Below are 14,007 nucleotides of genomic sequence, written 5' to 3'. Positions count from 1 at the left end.
ACTGATCTTTAAGTTGCTGTTTAAGCAGCTGGTGTTTTTCTTGTAAGTGTCGTTCTTCAAGCTCCCAAATTGCAGCTTCTCGAGCTAGAAGGAAGGAGTTTTCAAAATGTTACTCGGCTCTTTTAACTAATGTACAATGCTCTTCATCTTCCTATTTACATTAAAGTATTCTATATACACTAACTTATACACATAAATGGATATTCTGTGCTATACATAAAGTGTTATCAATGTAAAAAAGTATTTACTACCACTCTCTATTTTGTTTAAAATTTTACAGACTAAGAATGTCCTACCAGGAATGCCAAAATCCCATCTTAAACAGAAAGAAAAAAATCAGTCCATTCTCTCATGTAATCATTAAGTACATCAACAATTATGAAGCATAATGAAGTCTATAAAATTATTCAGATATATTTTTAGCATTATTCAAATGGAACAATGCTTTAAGTTTGGGTTTTGTTTTGCCTTGTGTTTTTGCAGTGCTGAGGACTGAGCTACATTGTGGTTCATGTTAAAGACGTATTTTACCAGTGAGTTACATCCCCAGTCCATGTTTTATTTTTTTTAATTTTTAAAAAATTTTATGTGTATAGTAGTGGTATGCCTGAAAGCATGTTAGTGCACGCGTGTCGTACAGTGCCCAAGGAGGACAGAAGAGGGCATCAGATTTCCCTGGAACTGGAATTATGGATGGTTATTAGCTACTATGTGGGTGGTGGGTCTTCTGTAAGAGCTCTTAGCAACTGAGTCATCTCTCCACCCCTGTCGCCATGTCCATGTTTTAAGTATATGCTTATATATACTTCTACAATATCTTGTAGTGGTTCTTAAATTTAAAAAAAAAAAATTTAACTTTGTTGTTGTTGTTGTCATTGTTGTTGTTGCTTTGAGACAGAGTCTCACTGTGTACCCCTGGCTGGCTTAGAACTCACTATGTAGAACAGGCTGGCCTCAAACTCAGAGATCTGCCTGACTCTGTGTCCTGAGTGCTGGATTAAAGATGTGTGCCTGCAACCATGCCCAACTCTAAAACTCTTTTCTCTAATGATTTATTTGTTTTTATTCATACAAGTGTTTTGATCACCTGTATATATACATACTGGTATGTGAATAGTGCCCAGAGGCTAGAAGAGGGTGACAAAGCCACCATGTGGGAATCGAACCTGGGTCCTCTGGAAGAACAGTAAGTGCTCTTAACCACTGAACCACCTCTCCAGCCCTCTAAAACATTTTTTGACACACATATACTTTATCTGTATGAGTATCTGGCCTACATGTATGTATGTGCACCACATGCATGCCTGGTGCCCATCTAGACCAGAAGAGGACATTCGATACCCTGGCACTGCAGTCAAAGATGGTTGTGAACCATTATGCGGGTGCTGGAAACCAAACCTAGGTTCTCTGCCAGGACAATAACTTCTCTTAGCAGTGGAGCCATCTCTTTATTCCCATATTCTTAGTTTTAAAACAGAATTTTAAATAAAAGAATAAACCACTTATTTACAATTTCCTTAATCTTTCTCTTTGCCACCCTAGTAAAGGAAAGCACTCGAATACTTTGCAAGGTATGTCTCAAGGCAATGTTTGTTAAGAAACTGTTCTGTGTGCACACACATGCTATGAACTCTCACATACCTCTCATAAGCTGCTGTTTGTTATTCAGGCACTCTCTCTCAATATTGGCCAACTCTGCCTTCTGCTGTTGGATGATCTTTTTCAGGGAGCCGTCTAATTCTTGTTGTTGCTTCTGAACAAATTCTTGCTCCTATTAGACATATTTAACCATCTGTTAATATATATCTACTGAATTAAACATCTATTAATCTATCTATGTATATTAATGGTTAGCAAGGTTTCTTTCTCCTTTTTTTGAGGGGGTAGTGCTGGAGATTGAACTCAGGGCCTTGTACAAGCTAGACAAGTACTCTGCCACTGAGCTACACCCCCAGTAGTTAACAGGACCCTTTCTTCATGAAGTTTATCAAACTGGGGGGATTTTTTTTTAAATCACCAGAATTATGTTGTATCTATATAGTATAAATATATTAGTCATACAACTTAAATCTAGAAAAATATTAGAATGTACAATAGTCTACATTCACTATTAAGAATGATACACATGGAGTTGGCATGGTGGCACACACCTTTATTCCCAGCCCTCCAGAGGCAGAGGCAGGCGGATCTCCATGAGGCCAGCCTGGTCTATACAGTGAGTTCCAGGAGAGCAGGAACTACCAGGAGCCCCTGTCTCAAAAAAGATTGACACAGAGAAAGTGTATGTTCCATTCATAATTAAAATGTTCTGTTAAATTAGCAGCTTTGAAAAAATAACAAATATACAGCTTCTAAAACTGACTATTCATTCCATCATGGTATAACCAGAAAAAAATAAGAAAAGCAGTGTGTGGCTAAGTCAAACAGACAATCTAAGAACCAGAATAAGAGTGACGACTATACACACAGAGGAAGACAGTGTTGGCCATCTGAAACCCATACTGAAAGAACACTGGTCCTAGGACTTAATGAGAAAGTGCATGACTAGAAGAATGTAAACTAAACCAGGAGGGCAAGTCACACGTAACAACTCTGTAAAAAAAAAATTCTTATCATGAAAGAGCTCTATCAACATGTTTTGGACTCACTAATCTACTTAACAAATATTTATTGAATGTATACAATTTGCCAAATGTATACTTTAAAAAGCAAATTTAGATCTCTAGCCCTCTCTTGGCAGTGATAACAGATGGTGATTAGTTCAAGGAATAGGCAACCAAAAAAACCTGTGGATTCAGAATTCAATTTTGGATTGAAGCAGTACTTCACCTATAATCCCTTTCTCTTATACATCCAAGAAAGATCAAATCCCAGATCTACTTCAGAACTATTCTTGGGCCCTGGACAGAGTATGACAAGATCTGGATCATTATTACCTGGTCCTAAACATAGACGGCCTTAGCCAAGTTCATTAAAGTGTCTGCCTTCTGGCAGTGCCTCTGGTGCTGTCACTCCAGACTTCTGTTGGAGTGATCTGGAGTCTCAAAGGTTTCCAATTCATCTGCACTATCCCATACATTTCAGCATAAATACAATAGCAGAAAGAAAGACTAGTGATTGTCTCTGTAAGATACAGTTAACTGCTTGACTAGCCACCTATAAAACTATCTCAGACAAAAATGTCAATGAATGATTACACTTGTCTAGAACAAAGGCTTTGGATATGCAAAATCTCCATGCCTACCTTTTAAGCAGCAATAACCAAAAAAACCTATTTTAACTCCTCCTTTTCCTACAGCAAATATATGTAATAGTTTCTTTGAACCTCAGATGTAAAACTTCTATATGCAAATTTGTGTGTATGCAAAATTGTGTGTATGAGTGTATTGCCTGCATGTATGTAAGTGCATTCATGTCATGCAATGCCCAAGGAGGCCAGAAGACAGCCTTGGCCTTGGATTTCCTGGAACTGGAGTTACGAACAGTTTTTAGTTGCCATGTGGGTGCTGAGAACCAAACCCAGGACCTCTGCAAGAGCAGTCAGTGCTCTTAACTGCTAGGCCATCTCTCCAGCCCCACGAATCCTGATTTTTATCAGCAATTGTATAGTTTCCAAAATAGTTTCATAAAAATAATCACATTCACTATTTAAATTCACAAATATCTGCCTGCCTCTGCCTCCCAAGTGTTGGGATTAAAGGCATGTGCCACCACGTCCAGCTCTGCTAGGCCATCATCTCTCTAGCCCCATTGTTTAATATACTTTTAATCTGGAGCTATATTAAAGAGTTTCTTCTGCTCAACATTTATTTTATTTTATTTTTATTTTATGTGTATGCATGTATTGCCTTCATGTATGTAAGTGTACCCATGTCATGCAAAACCTGTCAAGGTCCAAAGAGGATGTTGGGTCCCCTGGAACTGGAATTATGGACAGTGGTTAGCTGACATGTGGGTACTGGGACTTGAACCTGGGTCCTCTGCAAGAGCAGTCAGTGCTCTTAACCACTGAGACATCTCTAACCATTGTTCAACATTTTTATCATTGGTTTGCATAAAGGATGTTTAAATATCTGCATGGACAGCAACAATTAGTCTACCCAGTACATATGTAAACCTTACATTTAGACTCAAAGAAATCAAAGGTAATAGTGCAGAATGAAGTCAATACACATGTGAAAATGAAACAGGTAAACAAAAGCCATGCTACTAAGTGAAGATAATTTCCTGTCTATGTAATTTTTGGTCACATTACTATATTCAGTATCTGGAATTACATAAGATGAGAGCTCAGTTCAAATAAAACTTTCATTAAGTACTCAGTAAATGCTGAGCATTGTACTAGATATAGGCTGACTAAAATTAATAAAAGACAGCCTTAAAGGAGGGTCCACACTATTGGTCCCAAGTACCAAATAATCTTGGGCTGTCTAATCTTTATGATAGTGTCACACTTTAAAAAATTGTATTTCTACTTGTGTGTGTGTGTGTGTGTGTGTGTGTGTGTGTGTGTATAAGAACAGGTGCCCACAGAAGCTAGAGGTATCGGTTCCCCCAAGAGCTGGACTTACAGGTGGTTGTGAGTCACCCAAGAGACACTGGGAACTGAAGTTGAGTCCTTTGGAAGAGCAGTACTGCTCTTAACCACTGAGCCATCTCTCTAGTCCTAGTGTCACATTTTTAAAGATTCAAAACTAAATTACAAAAACCTCAAAGCTGGTGATAAAGAGTTCAGAAACCATGTTTCACAATGACTGGCAGGAATACAGGTGTGCCCTCTAAAGTAACTAATACATACTGGTAAAGAATGGATAGGGTGGTTACAGAGAGGCAGGCAAGGCAACTATGTGCTGCTCCAGAAGACAGAAGGATCAACAAGTAGCAGTCAAGTAGGCAGCTCTAAAAGGAATGTGTGGAAGTGCTTCCTAACAAGAGTTAGAAAAGAACCTGGCTGCCTCACAGCTGAGTAAGCAAGCAGGTTTTAAATGACAACAGAGTCAAGGATAGTACATAAAGACTTTACAATTAAAGCTAAAAATTACCTGAAAAGAATGTTTACAGAGGAATTGATATACTTCATTACTTCAAATGAAATTTAATTTTAGTATTATTGAGCATTCATTAAAATTTTCAACTTCAAAAGGCAAGTACAATACATTCACAGTGGAATTTGTGGTCAAAAATTGCTCTTAGGAACTAAGAAAAATTTTACATTCTAAAAAGCCTGCACAAATTACATTTTGCCTTTAAAAATACATATAGGTGCTGGGTGTGGTGGCACACTCCTTTAGTCCCAGGACTTGGGAGGCAGAGGCAGGCAGATCTCTGTGAGTTCCAGGCCAGCCTTGTCTACATAGTGAGTTCCAGGCCAGCAGGGGCTACAGGGAGACGCTGTCTCAAAAAGAAAAAAAATAAATAAAAACCAAAACAGACAGGTTTAATGAGAAATAACAGAAGAATCCAAAGTAATAAAGCTGAAAGTCATTTTAGAAAATCGCCCCATAAACTGTGAAATTAGTACCCTTTAAAAGTACAAGTTTAAATTCTGATAAGTAACTTCATAAAATTAATTAAATAACTATAAGTATTAAAGCTACAGCTTTGGGTTCAAAAAACAATCAGTAAGAGTTATGATATATATTGGGCTATTTGTATACTTTGGTCATTTTAACTCAAAAGATTTACTAAGAATGGCAATGATCAGAAAAGTAATTATAAATCATAATTTCTAACTTCTTTTTAAAAAAGAGTGCCAATTATATTTTAAAAATCTAATTTTGGGAGAGGGAAAACAGGAAGGGCTGAAATCAAGCTGTATTCTATGTACTCCAGTTGTGTATGCCAAACATTACAAACAAAATTACAATGCTGTATTAGCTAGTCTTTCCTATGGAAACTGTGAGAAAGAATACAGCCTAGAATTCCAGACTTAATTTAAATCTACAGCAACACTAATAGCAATTCACTATTCACTACTGGCAATTTGAATCAATGGAGACAGGTTAAATAGAACTAAGATTACTACTTTTACCATGGCTTTTCTGACCATATCCATAATTAAGACATCTACATAAATGTATATGCAATCAAAATGTCACTTCACACAAAGATAAAAATCTAACCACAGCATTCAGTTTCTCACATGTGCAAATTTGGGAAAATACTACTAGGAACAAATTTTACTTCTCTTAAAAATCATGGAAATCTCAAATTAGAATTTGTGATAGAGAGGCAGAAAAAAAGAGCAGCACACGGACAGCATTCTAGTTGCATCTCTGTCACTAATCTCTTCTGCAGAGCATGCATCTTTAAAGCAGTTCAGTCTTCTGTGCCTCCCAGATGCATCTGGAGCAAGGATGCACCCCACCCCACCCTTGTATTAGGATGGTGACAGTGAAAATCAGATTTAAAACTCTGAAGACAGTTATCACAATGTTCATGTCAGACTACTATTACCGTCATTAATGACATCATCATCTGTCAATTTTCTATGTTTTAGCAAATGAAGACAACAATGAAAAGGCACATGTGAGTCAAAGAAAGCCAGTAAAACAGAAGGCACCCTCCCACGGCACGCGGGACTTACGTCCTGCATTTGAGCGTTGAACACTGCACAAGATGACAACTGAAAAGACTGAATCATGACCTGAGCAACACCCTGTGGATCAGAATACAATGCACCTCCCAGGTGAGAATACATCTGAGTGACTTTGTGTAAACGGAAAGAATAATTACACAAATGTTGAGCTTCTTGAGGCCTAGGTCAAGTTAATTAACAGAGGGGCCTATTTCTCCTCTATAGAATGAAGGATGTGAACTAGATCAATGGTTTTTAAACTCTAATGTGTTAATTGCTTTTTGCCAGGCATGGTAGTACACGCCTTTAAATCCAGCACTTGGGAGGCAGAGGCAGGCATATCTCTGTGAGTTCAAGGCCAGCCTGGTCTACATAACTAGATCAATGGTTTTTAAACTCTAATGTGTTAATTGCTTTTTGCCAGGCATGGTAGTACACGCCTTTAAATCCAGCACTTGGGAGGCAGAGGCAGGCATATCTCTGTGAGTTCAAGGCCAGCCTGGTCTACATAACTAGATCAATGGTTTTTAAACTCTAATGTGTTAATTGCTTTTTGCCAGGCATGGTAGTACACGCCTTTAAATCCAGCATGAGTTCCAGGACAGCTGGGGCTACAGGGAGACCCTGTCTCAAAAAGACCCAAAAAAATTTTTTTTATTATTTTTATTCTGTGTGTATGAGTGTATTGCCTGCATGTGTCTAAGTGTACCCATATCATGCAATGCCCACAGCAGTCAGAAGAGGGTGATAGGATCTCCTGGAACTGGAGTTACGGACTGTTGTTAGCCATCATGTGGGTGCTGGGTATTGAACCCAGGTCCTCTGCAGGAGCAGCCACTGCTCTTAACTGCTGACATCTCTCTGGCCCTATTGCTTTATAAATAAGTATCAGTCCTTATTTTAAAAAATAAATCTGCTTATCAATCTGGTTAAAAAGTGTTTCCAGACATCTTACCCTGCCAGACCAGCACCATGGGGAATCATGGTGAAGCCAATGCAGTGGGGAGGGTGGGCCAGGAGGGGGAGGGGCCAGGATCCCTCTGTGGGACACCTGCGGTCCTCCATCATCTTGTCCCTCTGCTCCCAGATCACCGCCCTTTAACAGTCTGGATTTAATAAATTCATATGGGTGTTTAACTTAAAAAAAAAAAAAAAAGTGGTACTCCTGGGCCCACAAGGTAGCTCAGTGGGTAAAGGTGGCTGCCTGGGCGCCACATGGTAGGAGAGAACTGACTCTTGCAAAAAGCTGCCCTCTGACAGAAAATAAGTAAATAAAATGTGAATGACAGAAAAGAGAGGAGAGAAGGGAAGAAAAGGGAAAGGAAAGTGAAGGGAGGGGAGAGAGTCAAGAGAGAGAAAAATAGTGCTCGAGTTGACATTGAAACAATGCCCTACAGCTCCACAGTCCTTGCCTTTTGGATAAGAGCCCCCAGGAGAACAGCTGGGAAAGCCTCAGGCTAGGTGTCAAATATGTACTAGCTCCATGACTACAAACTATGACTTACAACCTCTTAAAATTTAAAGCAAACTCTATAAACATCAAATTTTAGTAAATTTATCAAAGGAATACTTTTGAAATATGTTATTCTAAACTCTTCACTAAATTTACAAAAAGAATTTACTATAATTTTATCTTTCCTTGGACTTTTAAAAAGTCACCCAGAAAACTAAAAAGTAAAGCATTGGAACATCTAATTCATTCAACACTAAATTCTCAATTTCAATTCTTAAGTTTAATATCCTTTTCGAAGTAAAACAGTTTGCTAAAGACCTTTGTTAAGCAAAACTATATATTGCTATTATTTAGCTATTATTTATTATCTAGTTTGAAATCTAAACTGACCCAAAGTAGATGTGTAACCAGCAAGGTCTTCCTCCTCATTTTGTTCACAGGAAACAAGCAATAAACACTAGATCTAGCAGATGAGAGGATGAAAGTTTAGATGAGGCAGAATAGGTTGCTTTAACACAGGAGGCAGTATAGTGTGGTATGTGGCAGTCCCATGTATCAAACATGGAGCTGAAGTTGTCTGGATGCAAATCCTGGCTTTACCACTGACCAGATGTGTGACTGTGAGAGAATCATTGCTATGCATGGTTTCCCACCTCTAAAATGGGAGTGATGCCTATTGGGACATAGGACCAAATACACAGAAGATTGAGAATCACGCTTGACACATAGTAAATGCTATGTGTGTGTTATCACCTTCAACTAGTAATCCTCAAGCCACGTCAAGACAAAAATGTTTCAGTGGCATATGGCAAGAAAAGATATTACCCTTATTCAAATAACTAACATGATTAAAACAGTAAATTCTAAGATTATTTTCCTTATTTTTTAATAACATTAAAAATACCTGAAAGAGCAACAAGCAAATGGTAATTTAAAAATATCCTTAACACACACACACACACACACACACACACACACAAACACAGAGACTGTAACGGCAGTTCATGTCATGGTCCCTAGTGTTTTTTTTGTTTGTTTTGGGGGGTTTTGTTTTTTGGCTTTTTTGTTGTCGTCGTTGTTTTTGTCTTTTTGAGACAGGGTCTCCCTGTAGCCCCAGCTGTCCTGGAACTCACTATGTAGACCAGGCTGGCCTTGAACTCACAGAGATCCGCCTGCCTCTGCCTCCCAAATGCTGGGACTACAGGTGTGCGCCACCACACCCGGCTTTATTTTTTGTTTTTATAATCACAGAAAACCATATTAAAAGGATAATTCATTGAAATAATTGTAGAAATTCTTTTTTTAAAATTTTTTTTATTTTGTGTATGAGTGTATTGCCTGCATGTACGTGAGTGTGCCTGTGTCATGCAATGCCATGGAGGGCTTCGGATTCCCCTGGAACTAGAGTTAAGGACAGTTTGTAGGCATGATGTGAGTGCTGGGAATTGAACCTGGGCCCTCTGCAAGAGCAGTCAGTGCTCTTAACCACTGAGCCATCTCTCCAGCCCCAGAAATTCTTTTAAAATACTCATTCATCTAATTTTATAAGGAATTCATTTTGTAAAAATAGTCGATTCATTTAACTGTTAGATTCTGAATCAAAAAGAAAAAAATATGCTAAAAATTAGGCTTTAAAGTTATGTTGTTGAGCCTAAAAGTAATAAATGTTTGATCTACCATTTAACAATGTCATTTACAATTTTTATTCTGACTGTAAGCTTAATAGAAATGAGGCATTTTTTTTTTCTAAGTACTAGGATTATATACACCCACCCCCTTCCAATTCTGTCCTCAAAGCCTTCTACCAAGCACTGGCATCACACCAAAAACACAAGTTTCCATCACAATGAAACCAGGTACAATGATTTATACTAACACATTTGTTTCCTCCATCTGGAATCAACAGTCTACACATTCCAGTCACTTTCATATTGGCAAGTTAAACATCACCAAGTATAAATTATATTAAAAAGATCCTTGGAATCTGTGAGTGGGGAAAAGTTCAACATTATAAAAAATTACAATTAAAATGGACTCTTTTGACCACGGCGTCCTGAGCTGTGAGAAATGCTGCTTTCTGTTTTAGTAGCATTAAGCTGCTGCTGTTACCTGAGCATGCTGGCTTTGCGCAAGCTCCTCTTTCCTGCGTTTCATGAGCTCTTTTCTCAGCTCTTTGGGTGCTTTCTCCACTTCATTTATAACCTACAGTGTATAAGCATGCGGGAGGTGGGGAAGTGATACTTTCTCCACAGCAAGCATATAATACGCATAGTGAGCAGAAAAGCTACAAGTCAAGATTAAAGATTCCTTTCAACATGCATTAGCATAAGCATTAGTTTGGTGGAAAATACAAAGATGGAGCATGCTTAAAAATCTCAGTGCAGAAAGGGACACTGCAGCATACAAAGGTTTGTTAGTTGCTTAATTATTCCTGCATATCATTTTTTTATCGTAAAGATCCAAAGGCAATCAACAAAGGATTACTTGTAGCACTAATGCTGAAATAAGTGATAAATTCAACTGCCTTCTCGAAAGATCATAAAACTTATAATCTCATTTACCAATATTGTTTGAAATGCTGAACATACAAAAAAGTAATGCCATTTATAAAAGTGCAAACTTTTATAACTGAATTGACAATATCAGAGAAATAATTTTAAATGAAACTCAATGAGACTAGGGCAGAAAAGGGAAAGAAGGAAAATCTTATAATACACAAAGGAGAAATAAATGAATACTGAACTTTTCCCATAGAACACACCATTTTATACATGGTGTGACAAAAATGAACATATCTGATGATCTTCTGCAGGACTGATTAGATAACATTTTCCTTTGCAGAAAATTTAAGTCAAGCTGGTCAATTCTAAAATCAGTAATATAGGCACTCTAAAGTTTAGCAATCTATTATTTATTATTCCAAACAAAGTATGCTACAAAATGAAGTATATTTTAAAGTTCCTTCTTTAAATCATTTCAAAATCCTAAATGTGAATTCCATCTACCAACAGATCTATAATCCAGCTATGAAAATCAATAGTGTGTTCACAAGTAGAAGCACCATAAGAAACCAGATTCCAAATCACCACATGCCATTTATGGTCCAAGAAAGAGGCCAATTTTGATTTAACAAAGTGTCCTTGAAGTTTCCCATCCGTAATTCCTTGTGAAACCAAATCACCAATAAAAGCAGGAGACTCCCCAAATGCAAGAAGTTTAGTGATGAGGAAAAAATAGATAAGATTATTTTTAAAAAATATACATATCATGAGCTCAAACACAACTGGTTAAAACTCTCCAACTTCAAAATAGCAACAATAACTACACTTATTTAGAATTAAGTCATATATTTACCTATAAAAAAATCTTTTAATCTAATTCAAAAATTAGCCTGTCAATGAAAATTAGCCCATTTTAAAAATATTAATATCTATATCACAGTACATGAAACTATATTCTATATAAAACAGTATCTAATAAATACTATAATAAACACTGAAAACTAATTTTTACACATGGCAGCTACATCAAATGAAATAACATACCATTATATACTTATTTTTACCTAAAGAAAACACTGTCTACTCTGTGAACATTCAACTCTATCCTACTTGAATACATCCTTAATATTCAATAATATGGTGTTCATTTTTTTTCATAAATGTTGAAGTCAACGAATCTTGGTATTTGAGACGTGTACCAAGACTGAAAATGCACTTCCTACTTCGAGATATTTTCTTCCAATCATAATATAATTGATTATAACTATTTTCCCTGGGGCCATTTAAACCCTGGAAAGGCAAATCCTCCTCCTGTCCTGAAGATGCAGAACAATCATAAAATTATCTCTGAAAATTTCTTAGCTGTAAAGTTCTCTCAGTTTTATTTTAACCCAGGGACAAAAGGACAATAGCACACAGAAAGCCTCTTTAGGAACTGAGGACAAGCTTGTACAGTAAGCAATCAATTCTAGTAACAATCTAGAAGCATCTAAGCATGATGAAAAACTTATTACAATCAAATGACTTTACAGATACTTTCCACTTTAAATTCTCCAAAGTACCCCAGAATGTGATAGGCATATAATAGATACTAGCTTGAATACTAAGCTATTCTATTTTTGTTTGGCACAATGGCTAAGAAAATCAATACACTGAAAAAAAAAAACCAACACTGAAATGACAAGTAATCAGTAAATAATAAAATGAATTCTTCCTATTAACAGCAAACATCAATGAGATTCTCTTGAAAAAAAATTCTATGTAAGGCCTTAAATATTGCAGTAATAGAAGATGAATGGCAGACTGAAACACAGATTGGACTTTTTTGAAGACTTGGCTCAAGGTTAAGCTAGGCAGGTCACTGAAATCTCTTTTATTTCAGTTTTCTTGGCAGTAAAATGAGGGTAATAGCTGACCTTACTAAGTGCCAGCCTATCACTACTGGGAAGTCGGAATAAAAGAAAAATGAAGGCTATTCAATTACCAGCTATTATTCCCAATTCCTTAGATAGTCTTCAATTCACATTTTAAAATCAGTTATAGTAATTAACAACAGCAGTTACCTCCTTCTTCCGGTTTTTTAGCATATTCTGAAATTTGGACAGCTCTTTCTCTTGCTCTCCTTTAATGCGTTTGGCTTCATCTCGCAAGCGATTTGTGTGTTCTTGTTCTAGTCGCTCAATTGTCTGTTTTTGCTGCTTTTCTAGATTCTCGATTTCTTGGTCATACTGTCGCTTTTTACTCTGAAAAAAATGTAGTTTATTATCTCTACTAACTCATCACAGTGGAAATATTTACGTTTACTAAAGTATGTACCCAGTATTTTAGTGATATAACCTACAGAATAATGAAGAAAATCAAATTGCACCAAAACATACTGAAATATGTGTATGTTTGTTCGTGTTCTGGTGCACGTGCACATGTGTGCACACTCATATGGAAGCCAAATTTAAATGTCAGGTGTCTTCCTCAATTGTTCTGCATCTTGTTTTCTGAGACAGGATCTCTCACTGAACCTGGAGCTCACTGATTTGGCCAGACTAGCTGGCCAGCAAGCTTCAGGGATCCTCCTGTCTCTACCACCTCAGCGCTGGGGATCAGAGATGCATGCCATCATGACTGGCTTTTTACATGGATGCTGGGGCTCTGAATTTAAGTCCTCAGGCTTGTAGAACAAGCACTTTACCAACTGAACCAAATGTTATGAAAACTTCCAAAAAGATAAGTAACATTCATTTCCTACACGGAAATTATTTTTACTTCCATTATACAAGTAGAAGAATGTTCAAATATTTTTAGATAACCCAGAATATCTAGTTGCTAGGAATTACTAAAGTTAGAAAAGTGTCAGTGTTCATTTAATAAAAATGTTTGATGGCGGTTGGGGAGGCAGTAAAGTGCTTGCATTGTAAGCATTAGGACCTAAATCTGATCCCCAGAACCCACATAAAAAAGCCCCACAAGGTTGTGCCCACTTGTTAATCCCAGTTCTGGGGAGGCAAAGACAAATCCTAGGGCTCATTGGCAATCCAGCCTAGCCTAATTAGCAAAGTCCAAGCCAGTCAGAGACCCTATCTCAAAATTAAAACAAAGCCAGGTATGGTGGCACATGCCTTTAATCCCAGCATTCGGGAAGCAGAGACAGGCAGACCTCTGTGAGTTTGAGACCAGCCTGGACATACATAGTGAGACCCTGTCTCTAATTAATTATAGAACAAGGTGGATGACACATGAGGAATGACAACCCAAGTTCCTACACACACACACACACACCTACACACACACACACACACACACACACACACACACACACACACATGCATGCACGCACGCACGCGAACACACATACAAAATATCTGATAAATCCAAGGACTCATCTACAGTCATTTCAGTAATATAGCAATGCTTGTCATTTCCAGATTTTCTCTTCCTCATAAATATTCTTAAATATTCTATTCCAAAACAAATTCTTGAAA

At 37.3% G+C, this 14,007-nt stretch overlaps 1 protein-coding gene across 4 annotated transcripts in view; it reads right to left on the bottom strand.

Moving 5' to 3' along the window:
• Slk (STE20 like kinase) overlaps nucleotides 1–14,007 on the bottom strand; it is a 65,353-nt gene that overhangs the window by 7,996 nt on the left and 43,350 nt on the right. The window contains exons 12-15 of one of the 4 annotated variants that reach the window (XM_017801236.2): nucleotides 12,595–12,774; nucleotides 10,140–10,232; nucleotides 1,642–1,771; nucleotides 7–84 (exon numbers count right to left, since the gene is read on the bottom strand). In XM_017801236.2, coding sequence (XP_017656725.1) covers nucleotides 7–84; nucleotides 1,642–1,771; nucleotides 10,140–10,232; nucleotides 12,595–12,774 — 481 coding nt within the window. The remainder of the gene's footprint in view (nucleotides 1–6; nucleotides 85–1,641; nucleotides 1,772–10,139; nucleotides 10,233–12,594; nucleotides 12,775–14,007) is intronic. The other 3 variants (XM_008845699.3, XM_017801237.2, XM_008845700.3) reach the window with 3 other exon arrangements.

Source organism: Nannospalax galili, unplaced genomic scaffold, assembly GCF_000622305.1.
Source record: "Nannospalax galili isolate Female #2095 unplaced genomic scaffold, S.galili_v1.0 scaffold161, whole genome shotgun sequence".
In the NCBI taxonomy this organism is placed as follows: domain Eukaryota; kingdom Metazoa; phylum Chordata; class Mammalia; order Rodentia; family Spalacidae; genus Nannospalax; species Nannospalax galili.
Note: the sequence above shows the minus strand (reverse complement) of the source record. Positions and strands in the feature narration are given on the sequence as shown.